The 22025-nt window shown below is 37.1% G+C and overlaps 1 protein-coding gene across 1 annotated transcript in view; it reads right to left on the bottom strand.

Annotated features, from left to right (window-relative positions):
• IL7 (interleukin 7) overlaps nt 1-18903 on the bottom strand; it is a 46352-nt gene extending 27449 nt beyond the window's left edge. Inside the window, exons 1-2 of the mRNA XM_032421790.1 lie at nt 17832-18903; nt 11938-12071 (exon numbers count right to left, since the gene is read on the bottom strand). Coding sequence (XP_032277681.1) covers nt 11938-12071; nt 17832-17841 — 144 coding nt within the window. The 5' untranslated portion in view covers nt 17842-18903. The remainder of the gene's footprint in view (nt 1-11937; nt 12072-17831) is intronic.
• Nucleotides 18904-22025: the final 3122 nt, after the last annotated feature.

Raw genomic sequence — 22025 nt, forward strand, 5'->3', positions numbered from 1 at the left:
TGCCCAGCATTGTCTCCAAAGACATCTACAATGGCAGGGTACTCAGATCTAAAAGTGATGCCAATCCTTACACTCTTTTCCAGAGTAAACTTTCTCCAGCAAATATCTTGAACAAAAACAAGTATCTTGTTAGTGTTGAGTCTAGGGAACCAGTCAAAACTCCTTTCTCTCATAATGAATCCTTCCTCTCAGTAGATACCAGATAGGAACAATTTAGTCTTTCATAAAGAATCTGATATCATGGGGCCTCAGCAAATAAGAGGCTGGGTTCTTAATCTCATTCTGCCCAGGAAACTATTTATGGAAATATAATTATTTCCTCCCTAGTGACTATTTGTACATACCAAGAGATTTTGGATTTGGAGAATTTATGGAGCCATAAAATACGTACTGGTAGGCTTCTTTTATTTTTTAATGAATGAATGAATGAATTTTACTTTGTTTTAATAGACTTTATTTTAAAAAACAGTTTCAGGCTTACAGAAAAACTTGAAAAAAGGATACAGTTCAAATACATCTCCTCAATCAATTCATTGCTTCCCCTTTATTAATGTCTTGCATTAATGTGGTATTTTTGTGACAGTTCATGAATCAATATTGTTACATTATTATCATCTTAAGTTCATAGTTTACATTAGGGTTCACTCTTTGTGCTATGAAGTTCTATGGGTTTTGACAAATGTATGTCATGTATTCATCATTAGAGTGTCATATAGAAAATAGCTTCACTGCTATAAAATTACTCTGTGCACCACTGATTCATTCCCACCTTCCTCCCTACCCAACCCCCGGCAACCACTGATCTTTTTACTTTCTCCATAGTTTTGCCATTTCTAGAATGTCATATAGTTGGAATCATATGGTATGTAGCCCTGTAGACTGAATTCTTTCACACAATATGCACTTAAGATACCTTCATGTCCTTTTGTGGCTTGAGAGCTCATTTCTTTTTATCACTGATTATATCCCACTGAATGGATGTGCCACATTTTGTTTATCCATTCACCTCTTGAAGAATGAGGTGGTCGCTTCCCTTTGGGGCAATTGTGAATAAATAACACCTTTATAAACATTAGCATAACAGTTTTAGTGGGGACATTAGTTTTCAACTCATTTGGATAAATACCTAGAATCGTGATTACATGGTATGACTATGTTTAACTCTAAGAAACTGCCAAACTGTCTTCCAAAATGGCTGCACCATTTTGCATTCCCATTGGCAATCAATGAGAACACTTGTTGCTCTACATGCCTGTCAGAATTTGATGTGACTGTTTTTAGTCATTTTAGTTATGACAGATTTTAGTCATTCATCAGACGTGTAGTGCTACCTCACTTTTAATTTACAATTCCCTAATGACATATGACCTTGAGCATCTTCTCATATGTTTATTTCCTATGTGTATGTCTTCTTTGGTGAGGTGTCTATTCAGGTATTTGCCCATTTTTTATTAGATTGTTTCTTTTGCTGTTGTTGAGTTTAAATAGTTTTTTTGGGGATATTTTGAATACAAGTCCTTTATCAGATATGTGCTTTGCCAATATTTTCTCCCAGTCTGTGGATTGTTTTTTCATTCTCTTAACAGTGTCTTTCTCAGAGCGGAGTTTTCTGGGGGTTTTTGTTTGTTTGGTTGGTTGGTTTTGTTTAAGATTTATTTATTTATTTTAGAGAGAGAGAGAGCGGGGGTGGGGGGGAGAGAGGGGGAGAGAGAGAATCTCAAGCAGACTGCCTACTGAGCACAGAGCCTGACACAGGGCTCAATCCCAGGACCCTGAGATCATGACCTGAGCTGAAACCAAGAGCCAGACTCAACCAACTGAGCCACCCAGGCACCACCTCTCAGAGCAGTTTTAATTTTAATGTAGTCCAATCTTATTTTTTTATTTCATGTATTGTACTATTGAGTGTTGTATCTAAAAGGTTATCACCAAATTCAAGGTTACCTAGATTTTATTCCTATTTTATTTTCTATGAGTTTTATAGTTTGGCGTTTTACATTTAGATCTATGATCTATTATCAATTTTTGTGAAAACTATAAGGTCTATCGTATGTAGATGTTCAGGTGTTCCAGCACTATTTGTTGAAAAGACTATCCTTTCTCCAATTGAAATGGCTTTGATCTTCTGTCAAAAACCAGTTCACTATATTAATGTTGGTCTCTTTTGGACTGTCTATTCTGTTCTATTGATTTGTTGATTACTTCACCAATATCACACTTCTTTGATTACTCTAGCTTTATAAGTCTTGAGTTTGGGCAATGTCAGCACTCTTTGCTTTCCTTTTCAATATTTTGTTGGCCTTTCTGGGTCTTTTGATATTCCATGTGAATTTAGAATCAGGTTGTTGATATCCACAGAATAACTTCTTGTATTTTGATTGAAACTGCTTTGATCAAGTTTGAAGAATTGACATCTTAACAACATTAAGGCTTCCTATCCATGAACTTGAAATATCTCTCCATTTATTTGGTTCTTCTTTGACTTCTTTCACTAGGGTTTTACAGTTTTTCTCATATGTTGTACATATTTTATTTATCCATGATTATTTCATTTTTTGATGCTTATATAAATGGTATAATTTCAAATGCAATTGTTTACTACTGGTATACAAAAAGCAATTTTCTTTTGTCTTTTTGTAACCTGCAACCTTGCTATAATTGCTTATTAGTTCCAGGAGTTCTTTTGGTTACTTTGGATTTTCTGTGAAGACAACCATGTCACCAGGAAACAAAAACCATTTCAATTCTTCTGAATATATTTTATTTCCTCTTTTAGTTTTGTTGAATTAGCTAGGACTTCCTGAATGATGTTGAATAGGACTGATAAGAGGGGTACAATGTTAACTTGTTCTTAATCTCAAGGGAAAGTATCTGGTTTTTCACCATTAGATATGTTACTTGTAGGATTTTTATAAGTGAATTTTATCAGTGTGCTTAAATTATTCTCTATCCATAGTTTGCTGAGAGTGTTTGTAATGAATCCCTGTTGGATTTTGTCAAATCCTTTTTCTGCATCTATTGCTATGATCATATGATTTATTTTTTAGCTTGTTGATGTTATAAATTACATTAATTGATTTTCAAATGTTGACCCAACCTTGCATACCTGGAATAATTACACTTAGTCACAATGTATAATTTTTTTAATACATCATAGGATTTCACTTGCTAATATTTTGTTAAGATTTTTTTCCCCCATGTTCATAGAAGTATTCATCTGGAGCTTTCCTCTATTCCAGTGTCATGGTCAGATTTTGGTATTAGGGTGATACTGACCTCACAGAATGAGTTGGTAAGTATTCCCTCTGTTTTTGAAAGAGTTTGTAGAGAACTGATATACTTTCTTGCTTAAATGTTTGGTAGAATTCACAAGTGAAACCATCTGGACCTGGCACTTTGGATTTTGAATAGTTATTAATTTTTGATTCAATCTCTTTAATAAATGTAGTCCTATCCAGATCATCTATCTCTTCTTATGTGACTTTTGATCATTTCTGTCTTTTAAGGAATTGCTGCATTCATCTAAATTATCAAATGTGTGTCTACAGAGTTGTTCATAATTGTATTAGTCAGGGTTCTCCAGAGAAACAGAACCATCAATAGGAATTTATATATATTATATATATGTATATATAATATATAATATAATATATATAGAGATTTTTAAATAAATTTATAAATAAATATATATGCATATATATATAGAGAGAGAGAGAAAGAGAAAAACAGGGAGAGAGAAGTGGGGGGCGTATTTTAAGGAATTGGCTCATTTGATTGTGGGGGTTGGCAAGTTCAAAATCTGTAAGATAGGCCAATAGGTTGGAAGCCCAAGGAGGTTGATGTTGTAGTCTTGAGTCTGAAGGCAGAATTCCTTCTTCCTTGGGAGAATTCAGTCTTTTTTCTTACAGCCTTCAAATGATTGAATGATGTCTTAGTCTGCTCAGGTTGCTATAACAAAATACCACAGACTGGGTGGCTTAAACAACAGATGTTTATTTCTCACAGTTCCAGAGGCTGGGGAGTCCAAAATCAAGGTGCCTGAATGATGTCAGTCAATTTGGTTCCTGGTGAAAACCCTCCTCCTGGCTTGCAGAGAGCCATCTTCTTACTGTGTACTCATATGATGGAGAGAGAAAGTGCTGGTGTCTCTTCTGCTTCAAGGGCACTAGTCCTATCATGGGGCTTCCACCCTCGTGATCTCATCTAAACCTAATTACCTTCCAAAGTCCCACCTCCTAAGACTATTACACTTGAGGTTAAGGGCTTAAATATATGAATTTTTGTAGAACACAAACATTCAGTCCATACAAATGAGGATCACCCACACCATGAAGGGTAAACTGTTTTCCTCATAGTCTATTGATTTAAATGGTAACTTCACAGCAACATCTATACTGTTGTTTGACCAAATAGCCGGGTACGACAGCCTAGCCATGCTGACATAAAATTAAACAACACAATAATATTCCTTTATTATCCTTTTAATATGCATGGGATTAGTAGTGGTGACCTCTCTTTTATTTCTAATATTAGTAATTTGCATCTTTTGTATTTTCTTGGTTAGCCTGGCTAGAGAAAAGTTTACCAATTTTACTGATCTTTTCAAAGAACCAGATTTTGGTATCACTGATTTTTTCTATTAATTTCTTGTTTTAAATTGCTTTTCTAATTTTCATTATTTCTTTTCTTCTGATTAATTTAATATTAATTTATTCTCTCTTTTCTATTTTCCTAATGTGGGAGCTTAAATGATTGACTTAGATTTTTTCTTTTCTAATATATGCATTTAATGCATATATTAAGCTCTGCTTTCACTATGTCCAACAAATTTTGTTAATGTGTATTTTCTTTTCATTTAGTTTTTTCCTTTTAAATTTTCCTGTATGTTATCTAAACATTTTTTTGTACCTGTATGTTATCTAAAATGTTGTTTAATCTCCAAATATTCCATCTATTGTTCTATTATTGATTTCCAGTTTCATTATGTTTTAATTTGGGAACATACTTCACATGATTTCTATTTGCTAAAAGTTTGTTAAAATGTCTTATGACCCTGAATATGTTAGAACATGGTGAATATTCTATGTGAGCTTGCAAAAAAATGTGTATCATGATGTTGTTGGATGAAGTATTTTATAAATGTCAATTAGGTCCAGTTTTTATAGTGCTTTTCAGTTGAAATACATGCTTATTGATTTTCTGTCTGCTGAATCTGTCAATTACTGATAGAAGGGTGTTGAAGTCTACAACTATAATAGTGGTTTTATCTATTTCTTGCAGTTTACCAGTTTTTGCTTCACAAATTTTGATGCTATGGTTAGGCATACACATTAAAGATTGTTATGTCTTCCTAAAGAATTTAGCCTTTTATGATTATTTAATGTCTTTACTTTACTTTTTACTTATCTCTGATAGTCTTCCTTACTGTGTGCTTTGCTTGAAATAAATATAGCTACTCCAGGTTTCTTTTGATTAGTGTTAACATGGCATATCATCCTCCAACCTTTTTTACTTTTAATCTACATGTATCTTTATACTTAAAATGGGTTTCTTGTAGATAACATATAGTTGGGCCTTCTTTTCCTTTTTTTTGTTTTTTTATCCACTCAGCAAGTCTCTGTCTTTTAAGTAGTGTATTTTTATTTCATTTTTATAACTAAAATAAAGTCATTGCTAGAACAAAAAGACTTACCTCTTAGAAGGTAACTTCTCTTGTTAAATTGCAACTGACTCAGTCATACTGCTAAATTATATACACAGGAAATTTGTTTTATCCTCTAGCATAACTTGATAAAAGAAGAACTAATTTAAGATTTATTTTAGACAATTTAAATCTTCTTTCCTATGTTAATTAGAGTTAAACATATTTAGACATATTTATAAAGTAATGTTTGAGAAGAATTTGGTCATTTATTTGTTAGCAAACCAATGAAATGCAAGATCAAATTTGATAGGTATTAGGTGAGAGAGATTTTAAGGTGTTAAAGAGCTTTTGAAAAGGAGAGAGGGTGTATCAGATTTGAATTTTGGAAAGATAACTCAAATGCCAGCAAAGAGGACAGATGCACACAGGGAGATCAGCAGGGAACCCCCTGGAGGCTATGGAAGTGGTCTCAGTGATGTTTGATGACTTCCTGCCCTGAAACTATAGTAGTGGAAGTCAACAGAATGAATGACTTGTACAGGTGTTGAGCAGGTATACTAATCTGTAGGATTTGGTGATGGATGAGATGAAGGAGCAAGGGTGCCAAGGATGATTCCAGGCTTTCAGCATTGAGAGACTGGGCAAATGCAAACATTGCTACCTAAGATAGAGAATGCAGAAGCAGGAACAGATGAAAAGTGATGATAATCAGTTCTCCGTTATGCATGATGTGCCAGTACAGTACATCTCCATAAAGATTTCTAATTGATATTTAAATTATCTGGTGCTTAAGTTTATGAAAGGGGTGTAAACCAGAGGGCCATCGATGCAAAGACAAAAGTTGAATCTGTGAAGGCCCCTTGAATAGAGATGGAGATGGAGTTAAAGACATCGAAAATTGTAAAAGCCAATTATAACCTATTCATCATTGGATTTTATAATTTAATAACTTACAATAAAGAACAACCCTTTGTGTGCGTCTAACTAGACTGAGTCATTCCTAGAAAGTATATGGCCATCTCTAGCAGCCTTTATATTTTTAGCCAGCCGCTGTTCTGGTGACTAAGAGTTATGTAATTCAACCATATAAGTCATGTTTAGGCAAAATAATCTCTATGGAAAAAAACAATATTATATAATATCCCAAACTAGTTCACATATTGAATATCAGAAAGGTACCTGACATTTGATTCATAACAAATTTCCAAAGAAACAGATGGTCAAGAAAAGAGACTTCTAGCTTATTTGAAACAAGTTCCGGGTTCTCATGAACTTGTAGTATTAATTTTAAATTCATCTATTATTTATCATATATTATTACAATTCATATTGTTACTTATGAAAAACTACTATGTATATGCAAGGTATTCTGTTGAACATTCTGTGGGATACAAAGATAAATCAAGCGTAAACTGCCCTTAAGATACTTATGGACTAGTATGGAGAAATAAGATACAAACTTAGGTTAAGTATACAAGGAGTACAGTGTTAAGAATCACAGACAATTTAAAAATGAAATTAAGTAAACAACCCCATTTACATTAACGTCAAAGACACATAAAATACTTAGGAATACATTTAACCAAAAAAAAGTTCAAAGTTTATAGTCTGCAAAATACAAAATATTTGTTAGAAGAAATTAAAGAAGATCTAAATACACGGGCAAACATCCCATGTTCATGTGTTCATGGATCAGAAGCATTGTTATGCATTGTTGAAAAGACAATACCCCTCATGTTTATCTACAGTTGCAAAAATTCCCTCTCAGAGTCCCAACTGACTTCTTCCTAAAAACTGAAAGGTGATTCTAAAATTCATATGAAATTGCAAGGGACCTGAAATAGCCAAAACAATAGCAGAGTTTTACCCTGTTTTTCCTCATAATAATGAGCATGTTTTCTGGGGTTTGATTTCCAGTTTTGCCACTTGCCAGCTATGTTGTCCAGGTCTCAATGTCCTCATTACATAGAGGTGTTTTAGGAATTATATAAGTTAATACATAGAAAGTGCTTACAGAAGCATTGGCACATTGTACACCTTGATTTTGTCTTAGTTATTATTATTATCATCACCTCATAGGGGTATTGTGAAGCTCAAAAAAGATAATGTGTATGAAACCTTTTGTAATGTACTGCTATTATCATTTTGTATTATAGTGACACATGTATCCACCATCCTTATAGAGTATAGAAGAACACAGACTATTAATTTTTAATGGCCTACATTGCACATAATAAATGCTCAGAAATTCATATTTTAGTTAACTGTTACTTTTATGATCAAATCACGAAGGACTTTCGATTATGCTAGGAATAAAGTCTAAGTATCATTGCATCAAGACCACTCTCAATCTTGCTATAAAATATAGATCCCCTTATGTCTTCCGCTCTATCACTGGTCTTGAAAGTGGAGTCACAATGGACCATTCATTGCAGTGTGGGAGGAAAATTTTAGAAATTCTAACTACATGTAGTTTTTATCTCATCCTTTGTGAATTTTCTTCTGTTTTATATATATCTTTATTAATGCATGCAAAAATATTATGAAATGCTCTAATATGTAAATAAATGCTAAATGGATATTGCAAGTGTAGGTTCAAAAAATTTTCACTGGAAATCAGTGCGCTATCCCACAACGTGGTCTTTCTCCTAGCGCCAAGCAGATCTATTCAACTCCTTCTAGGACACAGCTTATATTTTTCTGTTCCGAAATCTAGCTCACAACCAGTCTGTTTGTTTCGAATGACAGTATGGCAGCCACCCCTTTTCAAGCTGCAACTTGCATACTTCACACCAAGACTAAACTATCACCAAAGGAAAACTTCTTTAAAGAAGGGTCTACACCTCGTCCATCATGGTATCTACCTTGAAGCCCCCACCACTTTACCACACAAAAGCGTTTTCCATAGTAACAGGCTCCAAATAGATGTTGGTTTCACGCATAAGCTAACATGATATTGCTATCAAGAGGCAGGAGAGTGTGCTGGTTAACAGCAAAGGCTCACATCCGGGTTCTGCCCCTTACAAACTGGCCGGCCACAAGCCTCAGCTTCTTCCTCCGTGAAATAAAAGTAATAAGAGTACCTCTCTTATAGCCATATTGTGAAAGTGTATTTGGCTAGTACCTGGAACAAAACAAGCGCTTCATAAATGTTAGTATTATTATGGTCTTCCTGAGACTCAAACCCAGTAATGTCTGCAAAGCCTCTAGTACACACTGAGTGAATAAGGGGACTGAATTTTCTCTACCAGCCATGTTGACATGAATAATCTGTGGTGACTTCTTTCTCCTTCCTTCTAATTTATCACCTCATATTTATAGACAACTTTCTTGAGACTATCATGGCACGGTTCACTTGAATTGATTAGTTCATATACTCTTCCACGTCTTATGAATTAATCTCTTAAGAAGAGTAACCATGTTTTGCTTTGGGTTTTGTTGTTGTTTGTGTAAGATTTATTTATTTATTTGAGAGAGAGAGAGAGAGTGGGGAAGGGGGGAGACGGAAAAGGAGAGGGAGAGAGTCATGCACTGAGTGCTGAGCCCACGCGGGGCTTGTTCTCACAACCTTGTGATCATGACCTGAGCCAAACCAAGAGTTGGCCTCTTAACCAACTGCGCCACCCAGGCACCAACAGGTATTGTTTTAACAGTATCATTGTTGCTGCTGTTGTTTTTGTTGCTGTTGTGCATTTTAACAAGATAAACTCTACATTTCCAAAACTTGTGCTATGAATCTGGCAGACAAAACTCTCCTTTTGGATTCCAATAGCAATTTTCTTTGCAGTTTTACGCACATAGAGTTATTTAAAAGTGTTGTAGGACTAACACTAGTTGATTCTTTGCCTAGGTAATAAAATTAAATAAAAGCATTATCTTGACTCAAAAACATTAATTTAGTAGCATTAATTAATGCAGCAAATGTCAACTGTCAAAACTTCATGAAATGCAAAGTGGGATAACTGCCATTTAGTGTACACTTTTTTCCTTGTCAATGGACAAAATCAGGGACCTCTGTGGTCCCTGTTCAATATTATCCTGGGGCACCTGGGTGGCTCAGTCGGTTAAGCATCTGCCTTCAGCTCAGTCATGATCCCAGGGTCCTGGGATTGAGCCCCATGTTGGGCTCTCTGCTCAGTGGGAACCTGCTTCTCCCTCTCCCTGCCGCTCTCCCTGCTTGTACTCTCTCTCTGTTGAATAAATAAATAAAATCTTTTAAAAAATATATTATCTTGAATTTCCCATATCCCTTCAAGAGTTGGAACAATGAATTTCCCAAAATGTCATGCCACTTGAGTATAAGTATGTGGAGAAGATGATAGTGGAACGGCGGGAGGGGGCAGATTAGACAATTTCTTCCATCTTATGAACATTTGAGAGGGTTTTCCTTTGCCCTTTAAGACTTCAAGAACTGATTATCTTTTAAATCAACACATCCCATTATGTTGATACAGCTATTAGATTGTAAAAAAATTATTTTTGTAGGTGACATAATTGTGTAGAAAATCCCAAGGGATCAACAACAAGAACAACAACTCCTGGAACTAATAAGTAATTACAGTAAGGTTTCAAGATACAAGGTTAATACACAAAAGCCAATTGCTTTCCTATATATCTGCAAGGGACAATTGGAATCTAAAATTCAAAACACAACACTATTTACAATAGCACCCTAGGTATAGATCTAAGAAAATGTAAACAGGATCTATATGAGGAAAAATGTAAACAGGATCTATATGAGGAAAAATATAAACTGAAGAAAGAAATCAAAGAAAGATCTAAATAAATGGAAATATATTTCCCTATAAGAAGACTTAGTATTGTTAAGATGTCAGCTTAGATGTGAATTCAGATACCTCATTGATCAATATAGACAGATGGCAATAAAGTATACGAAAAGATATTCAACATCCTATGACTTTAGGGAACTGTTGATTAAAACAACAATGAGATGCCATGACACACCTATTTGAATGGCTAAAATTCAAAACATGGACAACACCAAATACCGGTGAGAATGTGAGGCATCAGGAACTCTCATCCATTGCTGGTGAAAATGCAAAATGGTACTACCATTTTGGAGGACACTTGGATAGTTTTATATAAAACTAAACATAGTCTTACCATATGATCCAGCAATCACTCTCCTAGATATTTATCCAAATGAGTTGAAAACGTATGTCCATACAGAACCCTGCACACGAATGCTTATAGTTTTATTCATAATTGCCAAAAATAGGAAGCAACCAAGACATGTCCTTCAATCAGTGAATGGAAAAACAAACTGTGGTACACCCACTCAATGGAATTTTATTGAGCAATAAAAGAAATGAACTATTAAGCCACAAAAAATCATGGAGGAACCTTAAATATACATTGCCAAGTGAAAGAATCCAGTCTAAAAAAGCTATATACTGCATGATTCCAACTATATGACATTCTAGAAAGGCAAAAGTATAGAGACCATAAACAGACTGGTGGTTGCCATGCATTCAAAGGGAGGGGAAGAGGGGGGATAAATAAGCGGAGCACAAAGGATTTTTAAGGGCAGTGAAACTATTCTGTATGATACTGTAATGGTGGATACATGACCCTACATTTGCTAAAACCCATAGAACTGTACCACACAAAAGCTGAACCCTAATGTCAGCTATGGACCTTAATTAATAATAATGTATCAATATTGGTTCATCAATTTAACAAATGTACCACACAAATGCAAGATGTTAATAATAGGGGACACTGTACAGAGGACGAGTGGGTATATGGTAATTCTCTACTTTCTGCGAACTTAAAACTACTCTAAGATATAAATTATATTGTAAAAAAAGTCCATAGTAAATTAAAAAATTAATTCACAGCAAATTACATATATACATGTGTATAAAAATACCTGTATAATGCATATGCATGTACACACATTCAGATGAAATAACTATGCATCTTTTTTTAATGATAGTTTTTTGATATTGTATTCTGTTATTTTCCCTCTTCTATTACAGTGCTTCTACAGGGACTGTCATCAGGAAGTGAGGAAATGCAGGTAGTTATGCTAAATTATGCTTACAAGAAATGTGGTAGTGAAGGGAACTGAGCGGAAATGGATAGCTGTGGGAATCTGAAGGTCTACTAAAGAATTATTTTAAAAAGATATGATGATGCCAATTATAAAAATAGGTAGTTAGTAGCTCATTAAATTTTGCTCTTTAGTTATTTCACTTTCTTTCAAGGAATACAGACGGATACTTGAATATGAAACTGTTAAAATGTGAGGAAAACAAACAAGCACATACCAAGTCATTGATGCTGATCATTAGAACGTGCTGATACTCTCTGCCGTCTTTACCTTCAATATCACAATCGGATGATGCTACTGGCAACAGAACAAGGATCAGGGGAGGAATTCCAAAGATATACCTAAAAGAAACTAAATTGAACAGTGAGTAAGAATAAGCTGAATGTTGTAAGTCATATTATATCGTTTGTGTTGTTTCAATCGGCCTGACCATTTATTTCTAATAACTTTTTGGAATGCACCTTGGCTTTTGGATAGTGTGGGAAGACCCTAAAATTCAGTATTATGTAACAACCAAGGTAGGGCTGCATTGTAGAGTTTAGATTTCTTTCATTTTTTTACTTAAAAATTACTCTTTGGAAAAGCACTGAACAGGTGTGATGAAAGCAGACTCTCTGTCTTTGAAAAACACTCTAGGGTATAAATCAGTTTATTCAATTTTGATTTATATTGAACATTCCTACAAGAAAAGGCATCTACAGGTAAACAGGTAAACTACAGGTAAAAAAAAGTTACACATTTTTGAAATTTTATGATTTATGGCATGTATATTTATGTAAACCTTGATGACTGTCCAAGTACCCAGCCTCTTCCTGGAGGCAGCACTGCACCTTTATTTCCATGGTACTGTGATTATATTCTTTCTTTTTAATGATGGACCTTAAAGGGTTTACCCTTCCCAGAACTGTGACAAAGTTGACATTTACATTTTGACACTCTATCTTTTCAGTATATTCTTTGTTTCTAGGTGTCCAGAGACCCATATTTTCTACAAACACAGCTCTGTCTAGCTTCTTGACATGTTAGAAAAACCCATTAAATAAATTCACACCCTGGTAACTAATGATTTATATCTGTTTTGATAAGCCTTCCTACTTAGAGGCATTTGTCTAATCGAAAGGAATGAAATTATAAATGGTATCATTTCGGGCAGTAATAATGCACTGATGGAGAGCCCGTTATTCCCAGAGACATTAAAATGTCGTTATATAGAGATGTATTTCTTCATAAGTCTGCCAAAATGTCTTGTTTGTATCTTTCTGCAAATTCTTGAGTTACGTTGACAACATATCTCCTTTTAATTTCCCAAATGAAGTTTAACTGTACTTGATGAGTGCAAGACATTCCACACCTGTGTCTTTTTTGATTAGGACTACAAACAATACCCTTTGGAACCCAAGGAACTAATATTGTGACATATGTTAAATACATCATAAAGTTCCCAATAATATTATCTGTTGTATCATTATCTGTCATATAAAAGTCAGTAGCACTCCCCAATAAATGATGAGCTATTTGTTACCCATATTTTTACAAATAGAGAAAGCAGGCTAAATAGCAGGTATGAGAACAAACACAAATCTCATCTCCATATATCACGGACACTTGACAAAGTAAGAGAAACAAAATAAGACATGGAATTGATTCATAGCTGCCATTAAGAGTCTATACACATACCCGCAAAATTCACTTAGGAGATTAATGATGACGATGATGATAGTTATGTTTGAGTACCCATCATGTGCTAAGCACTTTGTTACCTTACACCTATCTGTAAAGATCAAAAGAGTCCTACAAATTGATCTTTTGTAAAAACCAGATAATAGGTGCCAGGTCTGGATTCTAACCTGAGTTTACTGCCTCACCAGAAATGGTCATAATCTTTTGATAACATGTAATTACTTTAGTCCTCTGAATGAAACCACTTCTATGTAATATTACATAGCTCTACCTCTCTCTTGTACTATTGCTCCTTCATCCTGAAGATTCTCAAAGAAGAGTCAATTGCTATTTATTTACTAGATCCTGACTTTGTAATTGGATTTGTACAGACTGCATAGATCCAAACTTCATTTCTTCTGTCTTCTTACAGGTGTCCAAAAAGGAACACTTTGGAAAGAGTAGATGATAATTTATATAGCATATAACTTGAAATGAGTTTTAAGGGGAATATAATAAAATAAACACTAGAATGAAAAAAGAGACCTTTTTTTATTCTACATAAATGTTATTTTAAAGGTCCATCTTTTACGTTTTGACAAAGGAGGTTGTTTTATTTTCTATGAGCACTACCTGTCGTGTCCTCTTCACCCCAACTTTCAGTAAGTGCTCCCCAAGTTCATATCGATCCATTTATTCATTGAATGACATTTACCAGTGCTTTCAATGGTGGCTTGGTAGAAAACTTAGTCTTTTTCATGTATTACAACTAGTTTCTCAATCCTGAAACTTAATTTGCCTTGGGGCACCTGGGTGGCTCAGTCGGTTAAATATCTGACTCTTGATTTCTACTCAGGTCATGATCTCAGGGTCGTGCGATTGAGCCCCCCTTCAGGCTCTGAGCATGCAGTCTGCTTAAGATTCTCTTTCTCTCTCCCCCTCTGCCCCTGCCCTCTCTTGCACGTGCATTCTCTAAGTAAATAAATGAATGAATGAATGAATGAATAAAATCTTTTTTAAAAAATGAAACATAATTTGCTTTGTCTATAAAGACAAAGCCATTGTTGCCATTGTTGTTAAATAGGCTAGCTCCAGATGGACTAAGCCAAAACAAAACACAGAGGGTTGGGGTATGGAGACTTGGGGTTTTTGTCTTGGTGTGACAACGGGTTGTATGACAATGGGTTGTGTGACTAAGTGAATGACAGCATCTTTTAAGTTTAATTTAACTGATCTGTAAAATGGAAACTTTAGACTAAATGATCCCTTAATGTCCCTTTCAACTTTCAAGACCTTAATTCTAAGAATCTCCCTGGCCATCCCAATAACGTATTTCTTTAGACTTGAAATCGCCTCATGGACAATACTGCAAACACACCCAGGGCTTCAGACCCACATCTCACATGTTCCCACCTCTCAAATTAACAACTGCAGTTTGGTCTGCAATTGAAGTCTTTTCTCCACACCATCCAGAGAATAAACATATTAATATTGCCTAGTTTGAGCATGCTTTTGACACTGTTGTCACAATAGGAAAAAACTCTGCTTTTATTCTGTTTTGTTTCAGATTATGCATAGACATTCACCCCTTTCATGACCCTGAACTTTTCTTTAAATTACAGAAAAGACAGACCATAAGGAATAATGCAAGGCAAGCTTGGGCCTGTGGAATTTTGTCTTTAGATTTCCTGAAGGGATTGAAACTGGAGAATTTGTTTCTCAATAGGGAATTTGGTTACACCAGAATGATGGCTGTCTAAAAAAAAAATTCTTGTTGGTTTTTAATTTAAGCCAAATAATACATTCAATCCTCAGCTGCATAAGTTATGGGGTCAAAGTGAACATAAATAAATTAGTTTCTACACCCTATCAAATGCAATCTTTCATCCCTCTTTAAGACAAGTAAGTGCTTATTGAATGTCCGCTATAAACATTTCATAGACCCATTTTCACTGGGAATTAAAAGAAATACTCAAAATATATTCAGGATGGAATAGAAAACATTATCTGAATTCTGAATATATAATATGACTTGGCTTTAATATGAACAATTGGCACAAGCAAATTGGTGCATAAAGAGAAGAAAAAGTTAATAAACAGAAAACAACCATGAGTTGTATGGAAATCAGCTCGTTAAGATTACGAACATAAATTTGATTATCCTCATATAAATAAATCTAATTTCTGCCACAATCAATATTAACACTGCTCTGTAAACTCTATCCACAAATCCCATGATAAACACTTAAAGACATTTCTGCAGCCATCCTATGAGACTGCATGCAATATTTCATTTAATCTCATAACCACTTCAGGAGGTAAGTACTACCAATTATTCACAGTTCTGAAAATGGAGAATCTAAGGAACAAAGAAACTTTCCCCCATATATAACATGTATAGTATGAGACAGGTTAAAGAGTTTAGAAACTCAGCTTTTAGCCACTGAGCTGAACTGCTTCCTACAAAAACAAGCGTGTGTGCGTGTGTGTGTGCAGTCAAGGGAATGTACAAAAACCCATCTTTTTCCACATGAACCCCACTAAGGTGCTTCCTGGTCAAGCTCTGAAACACTGCATCATACACTCCTATTTCAAGAAAAACAGACACTAAATATTTGCTCTTATGACACCAGGTTATGTGTCAGAGGTTAGACCAGAAAAAATAATCTCATGTGCATGAATGTGAATATGACATATAAATGGATCCTATAAAATAGTTTTTTCCATTTTTGTTTAAGATACTGAAACACTGATGTGGTACCATGTGTGATTCTCCTTTGTACCTGTTCAGGCTTTCTCATCTTTCTCGGTTCCCTGTTTCTATTACTATTCCATTTTTGGTCCTCAAATGTGATTAAATTACCTAAACTAGATAGTACCCTTGAGAACCACATAGTAGGGCCTCAACTACTTCAACTCCCCAGAGAAGCAGCAAAGGAAAAGTTTAAAGAGTAACTCTATCCTTAAGCTTCTTGTAAAATCTCTTGGAAATGCAAAAGCCACACATTATAATCACTATTTTTATCAGAAGTTTAGAATTCTAATGTTTTGTTTGCAAATAGCTTTTGGTAGGTGAATAATATAGATACACTTCAGGAAATAAAGCTCCTTGTTAATGCATATCCTCGCTTTCTTTGTTTTTGTTTTTTAACCTCGCCATTTCAAATCAGAGCTGACGCAGGTATTAGAACCAAGAGCTACAGGAAAGAAGTAATTGCAGGAGATCCACGGCATCTGGAGGCAGATAGGGATACACCTAATTTCTAATTCTATACAAAACTTCTGGAGGGCACCCATTACAAATCTTTTTCCATAATCGTCTTCCATACTCTACCCACCCCACCCGCTTTATGTTGTTACTCATCTGGTACTTCTTGGCTATGCCAAGTCAAGATTCTTTAATACCTATGAGGGAGGAAAGGCTCTTTTGATCTAACGGTGTAGCCTGCAAAGCGCACAGGCCAGGCATGAAACGGAAGAGCAATTTGCTCCCTATTCCCGCACCCTCCTCACCCCCTTTTTTTTTGCATGAGGAAGTATTTACTATAAAATATTCTAATTTCCCTCACTAGATCTTCGCCCCTCACATCTCCTTTTCTTCTTTTTTTCCCATCCAGTAAACTTTTTGGCTCTTTCCCTTGGCCGTATGGGAATCCGGCTCGCTCGCCTCAGCTCTGCCCTTGTCCGTAGTCCACACGAATAAAAATATATTACATCTCGGCCAAGGTCTAGAATTTAGACTTAAGCCTATTTAACCCTGCCTCCACCAAGGAGCACCCATATAGGAAAAAACAGAAACCCGAAACTCGCCTTTCTCGGTGCCAGCCCGAGGACTTGGGTTCCCGGCAAAGGGCACGAGGTACAGCCCCAGTCGGAAACTCCCAGCCCCGCTGAGGGGGCGAAACGGGGCTTTCCAGAGACCTGTCCCCATAGGGTTTAAAAAGCGCGTCCCGTGGGAGCTTCGCTTTCACTTCTCTAGAGAGTAGGGAACTACACGAGCTCAGGTAACTGGCCCCTACCCGGGCATCAGTGAGTAATTGGGCGCCGCCAGGAGCACGGGTACGGCGGGCAGGGCGCCGGGTTGACAGAGGGCAGCGCTGGCTCGGGAAGACTGACGGCGAGCCACTGGCTACCTCTGAGACCTGGTTGCGGGCTGCCACCGCTGAGCGGCGCGGACGCTGCAGCGCCGCGCCTCGAGACGCAATTCGGCGTCGGGGACGGCTTCTCGCCGTGGGCTAGGCGCAGCAGTCCCGACTGCAAGTGGCGGCTGTGGGCCAGGGTGCCGAAGCGCGGCTGACGCCTGCCCGTGGGAGAGCCAGTGCTCTCGGCAGGTCCAAAGTACAAGGCTGGGCTGTTCCCGGACGCGCCTGGGCGCGGGGCCCGGCGACGCGTCCTGGAGTCCCCCGGCGTGCCGGGCGCGCGGACTGGTGCGCCTGGGAGAGGAGCGCTTACCATGGAACATGGTCTGCGGGAGGCGGGCGTGGTCATGATGACCGCAACTGCAGCAGGAGCGAGCTCTCACCGCCCATAGTCGCTGCCAGAACCCTGGTCTTCCGCGGAGTTGCCGGGAGTCCGTGCCGGGTAGGGCGGCCTCTGCCGCTGGTTCCTCTCACCCACGCCGCGCCTGCTGCTTCATCCATCCCAAGGGGGGCGGCACACACCACGGCCCGGCTCTGCGCTTTGCCTTTCCCATAACTTCCGTAGGATCAGCCGGCAGTGTACTTTCAGTTTCTACTTTGCGCCGGGTCTGCAGGTTTGATCTTTGGGTTCACCACCGAGGTGCCTGCACCGCCCCACCTCTCTTGAGCACCTGCGTCCTCCCCTAGCTCTTCTTGTGCACCTGAACCGGGACCAGAGGAGGGCGCGAATCTCCAAAGCACCACACACAGGAGGAATGAGCTGGCCTTCTGAATGAGAACAATTCGAGGCAAAAGACTTTCCAAATGACCTCTAACCGTCTTGGCAAAGCTAGGCGACTGGGATCTAAATGTATTGGTTGCTAATCTGTGGAAGCCACAAACATGTAGGGCGAAAGCTGGGCAATTGCAAGCCTACGCCACCAAGGAGACGTCGCAGGTCTTGCCACGGATGTAGTGGACGATGCCAAGTCGTCTCGAAAAAAAAGAAAAAGGAAGTAAAGAAAGATTAAAAGGGTCACGCCCTCCGCCCCTCAACCTCTGTAATCAGTCTCTTTCTGCCCTGTGTTTTGTAGATGCACCTGCCCAGGTGAGACCTCAAAGAAATATAATCCTGTGGGTGCATCTAATCTGGTAAGTGGTGTTTGGACCCGAAACACAAAGCCCAGATTAGGTGGAGAAAATGGAGACTGACTATAATAGTTGATAACTATGACTCCCACCTATGCATTTATCTGAATTGACCAATAAGTCATACTAACCATTTTTACTTTGTTTTACTGAGGAGTTAATTTTTTTTCTAAGCCTGAATTATTTTAGTATTTCCTGTTTGAATTTGTTTTCTGATATTCTGCAGGAACCCTGCTTAAAAGAAGGTGGGTAAAGTAGTAACGGTGATGATGATAACAGCTATCATTTATCTAGCATTTGCTCTGTACTAATATTGTGCTAAGCATTATATATATATATATTATATATATATATATATATATATATATATTATATATATATATATATATATATATATACTCTCATGCAAAATTTTCTATGAGTAGACACTTTCCTTATCCGCACTTCACAGATGTGGGAACTGGGACTTCCTTAAGTAACTTGCCAGAGTTCACTTAGCTGGTTAGTAACAGAGCTTGGACACAAACCTCCTGTATTCTGGCTCTAGAGTTCATGCTTGCAGCCTCTGTGTTAGCCGTCCTTGTGAACAATGTGGAAATTGATGCGTGGAGAGAGACAGCGTCAGGTATCATGTGGGTATGTCTTTGCCCCACTGTGGGGGACCTCAGGAAAGCTTTTTGGGGTTTCTGAGTTCTGAATTGAGACTCAGGCGGGAACTAACCTAGGGATGTGAACATTCCATATTCAGTTATAGTGTGAACAAAGAAAAGAGGAAAAGAAAGAAGGGAGAAAGAAGAGAATGACAGTGAGAGTGAGACAGAGTTGCTCAAGCCTGAAGCTTGAATCTCCATTTCCTCTTTTAGTCTCACTTCTTACATCCTATCCATAGGCAAGTCTTGTCCACTCTACCTCTAAAATAAATCCTGAATCCAATCTGTCCACTCTGTGAATTGCACATGGGCAAACCATTAAAACCCTGCTGTCTGGGGGATCTTCCAGCTTTCACTCTTGCTTAGGACCCCTTCACTCTCCTCATAGCAGCAAGATATTTGATTTATGCAGTGCCATCTTCTGTGACCACCCTCTGGCCACTTGCCACTGTGCACCAAGCCTTCAAGGTCGTCCTGTGTGATCTGGGGGCTACTGTCTTCTCTGACGCCCTCTGGTACACGACTCACTCCGCTCCTGCTGTGTTCTTCCCTGTGCTCAGCCAAGCCTCTGTCCACTTAGAATAGTATCCAGTACACAGGTATTCAGAAAGTATTGTTGAGTGACAGAATGAGAGAGAACAACTGTATGAGAATGCATGAATGAGAACACGCATGAAGAGAAAATATGTAAAGGCAGAAGGGAAATAGAAGGAAAGAGGAGGAGAAGGAGGGAAGCAAATGAGAACAGGAGACAGGATGGGGTGGGAGAAGCCAGGTATTTTCATTTGACTGGATCCTAGAGTGGGAGGTGGGGAGTGGAAAAACAGGAGTGACTTTTAAAAATGAATTCTGTAACTAAACACAGCTAGATCGGTTATTTATTAGTTTAAAATCCCTGACAGCAGCATTGAGGTATGTAATTGCACACAGCCTGCACTTTTTTTTTTTTTTAAATACTTTTCAGGGACAGATAAAAGAGCATCCAGCAATAACTTCCTCAAGAGGAAATCTGTCTTCCTGTTTCATGAAGTCACCATAAAACCTGGCAGAATAAAGGCTTATGCATAAGTGAACTTTTGGAAATCATGAAAGGAAATTATTCAGAGCTCCAGGAGAGGACATGTAAATTTTATCCTAAACTCTTACCCCAAATGTGAAGAATCACTCTAAAAAAAAATATTCATAAAGCATTTGGAATTTTTATTGGTATATGAAAAGGGATACATTCTAACTATATCAAGTTATTATTTTTCTGTGTATGAGAGGATTAATAGCATTTTGAAAGAATTCCAAAATGAAGTCTTAAATTAGTGGTTGATATTTTTGATAAGCTAAACATTATTTTTTATAAGACAGATGGACAAGGATCAGGGACACCTGGGTGGCTCAGTCAGTTGGGCATCTGCCTTTGGCTCAGGTCATGATCTCAGGGTCCTGGGTTTGAGTCCCACATCAGGCTTCCTGTTCAGCTGGGGAGTCTGCTTCTCCCTCTGCCCCTCTCCCCTGCTCCTGTTCTCTCTCGCTCACACACTCTCTCTCTCTCAAATAAATAAATAAAATCTTTTTTAAAAAAGACAAATGGACTAGGATTAAACATTCTATGAATTTTTATATGCTCATGTTTTATGCTTAGAGAAATGGAGTGGTTATTATAATGTTCACTCATAGACTCAATGAATTGTGCAGAAAAGTCAACACAGAAACAAAACAGTACATAGTTGTGACTTACAACCAATACATATTAGGAGGGAAGACATCATCTCAGAATGATTTACACAATGTAACAGAAAACATTGAAATAAAATGATATAAATGTCTACTTAAAGGGAGAATTGTTAAAGATTCATCAATGTTTTTTTAATTTTTTTCCATCTTCAGTCAAATTAGTCAATCAGTGGTAAACCTGAAAATATTTTCTTGATTAATTATCTGAACTATTTTTGCTCAACCTAATATGACTATTGTTTATAGTCTGAGATCTGAATGCTAGCTATCTTTCTGTCTATGGATATTTTTTGAGGTTCCTATGGCTTAATTTTCCAGGCATAATACTCAACGTATTTCAAACATAGACACACACACAGACATACCACACACACATAAAGCCTCCACGTGTTCTATGCAGTCACACAGCGCCCTGTGCATGGAAGGGCTCCTTGCTTGGTTTAATACTCTGCTGATCACTGTCTTGGAATTTTTAATTATTTTTGGACAAGGGGACTTTCATTTTCACTTTGCACTGGGCCCTGCAAATTCTGTAAATGATCATGCACACACATACATGCGTATCTTCAAGGTGGTTTCAGTCTGGTGGGGAAAACATATGTTAAATGTGTGACTTTAAAGATAAAGAATATTATGAAAAGGAAAGGATGAGATGTATTTCAAACAAGGGTTTAAGGCAATCTAGACCCATTTTAAAAATTAATGAAACTAGGATCCAAAAAAGGTTAATATACCTGTCTAGTGGAAAAAACAGCTATAAGTGGATAACTTATAATTCTAAATCATATCTGTTTGATTTTCAAGCCTGAGCTTGAGAATGGATTTTAAATTTTTATCAAATGACTGCTGAGAATCTATTTACAAGGTCATGTTTTTTCTTATTGTATTTTTAAAGAAACTATAAATTTACCATAATGTTAAATTCAAGTTGCTGATATTTAACAGCCTTTTGCAATTTTATTTGTAATTGGTATAGGTCTGTTCTTTATATTATATTTAACTAG

Source organism: Phoca vitulina, unplaced genomic scaffold (assembly GCF_004348235.1).
Source record: "Phoca vitulina isolate PV1807 unplaced genomic scaffold, GSC_HSeal_1.0 scaffold25, whole genome shotgun sequence".
NCBI classification, from domain to species: domain Eukaryota; kingdom Metazoa; phylum Chordata; class Mammalia; order Carnivora; family Phocidae; genus Phoca; species Phoca vitulina.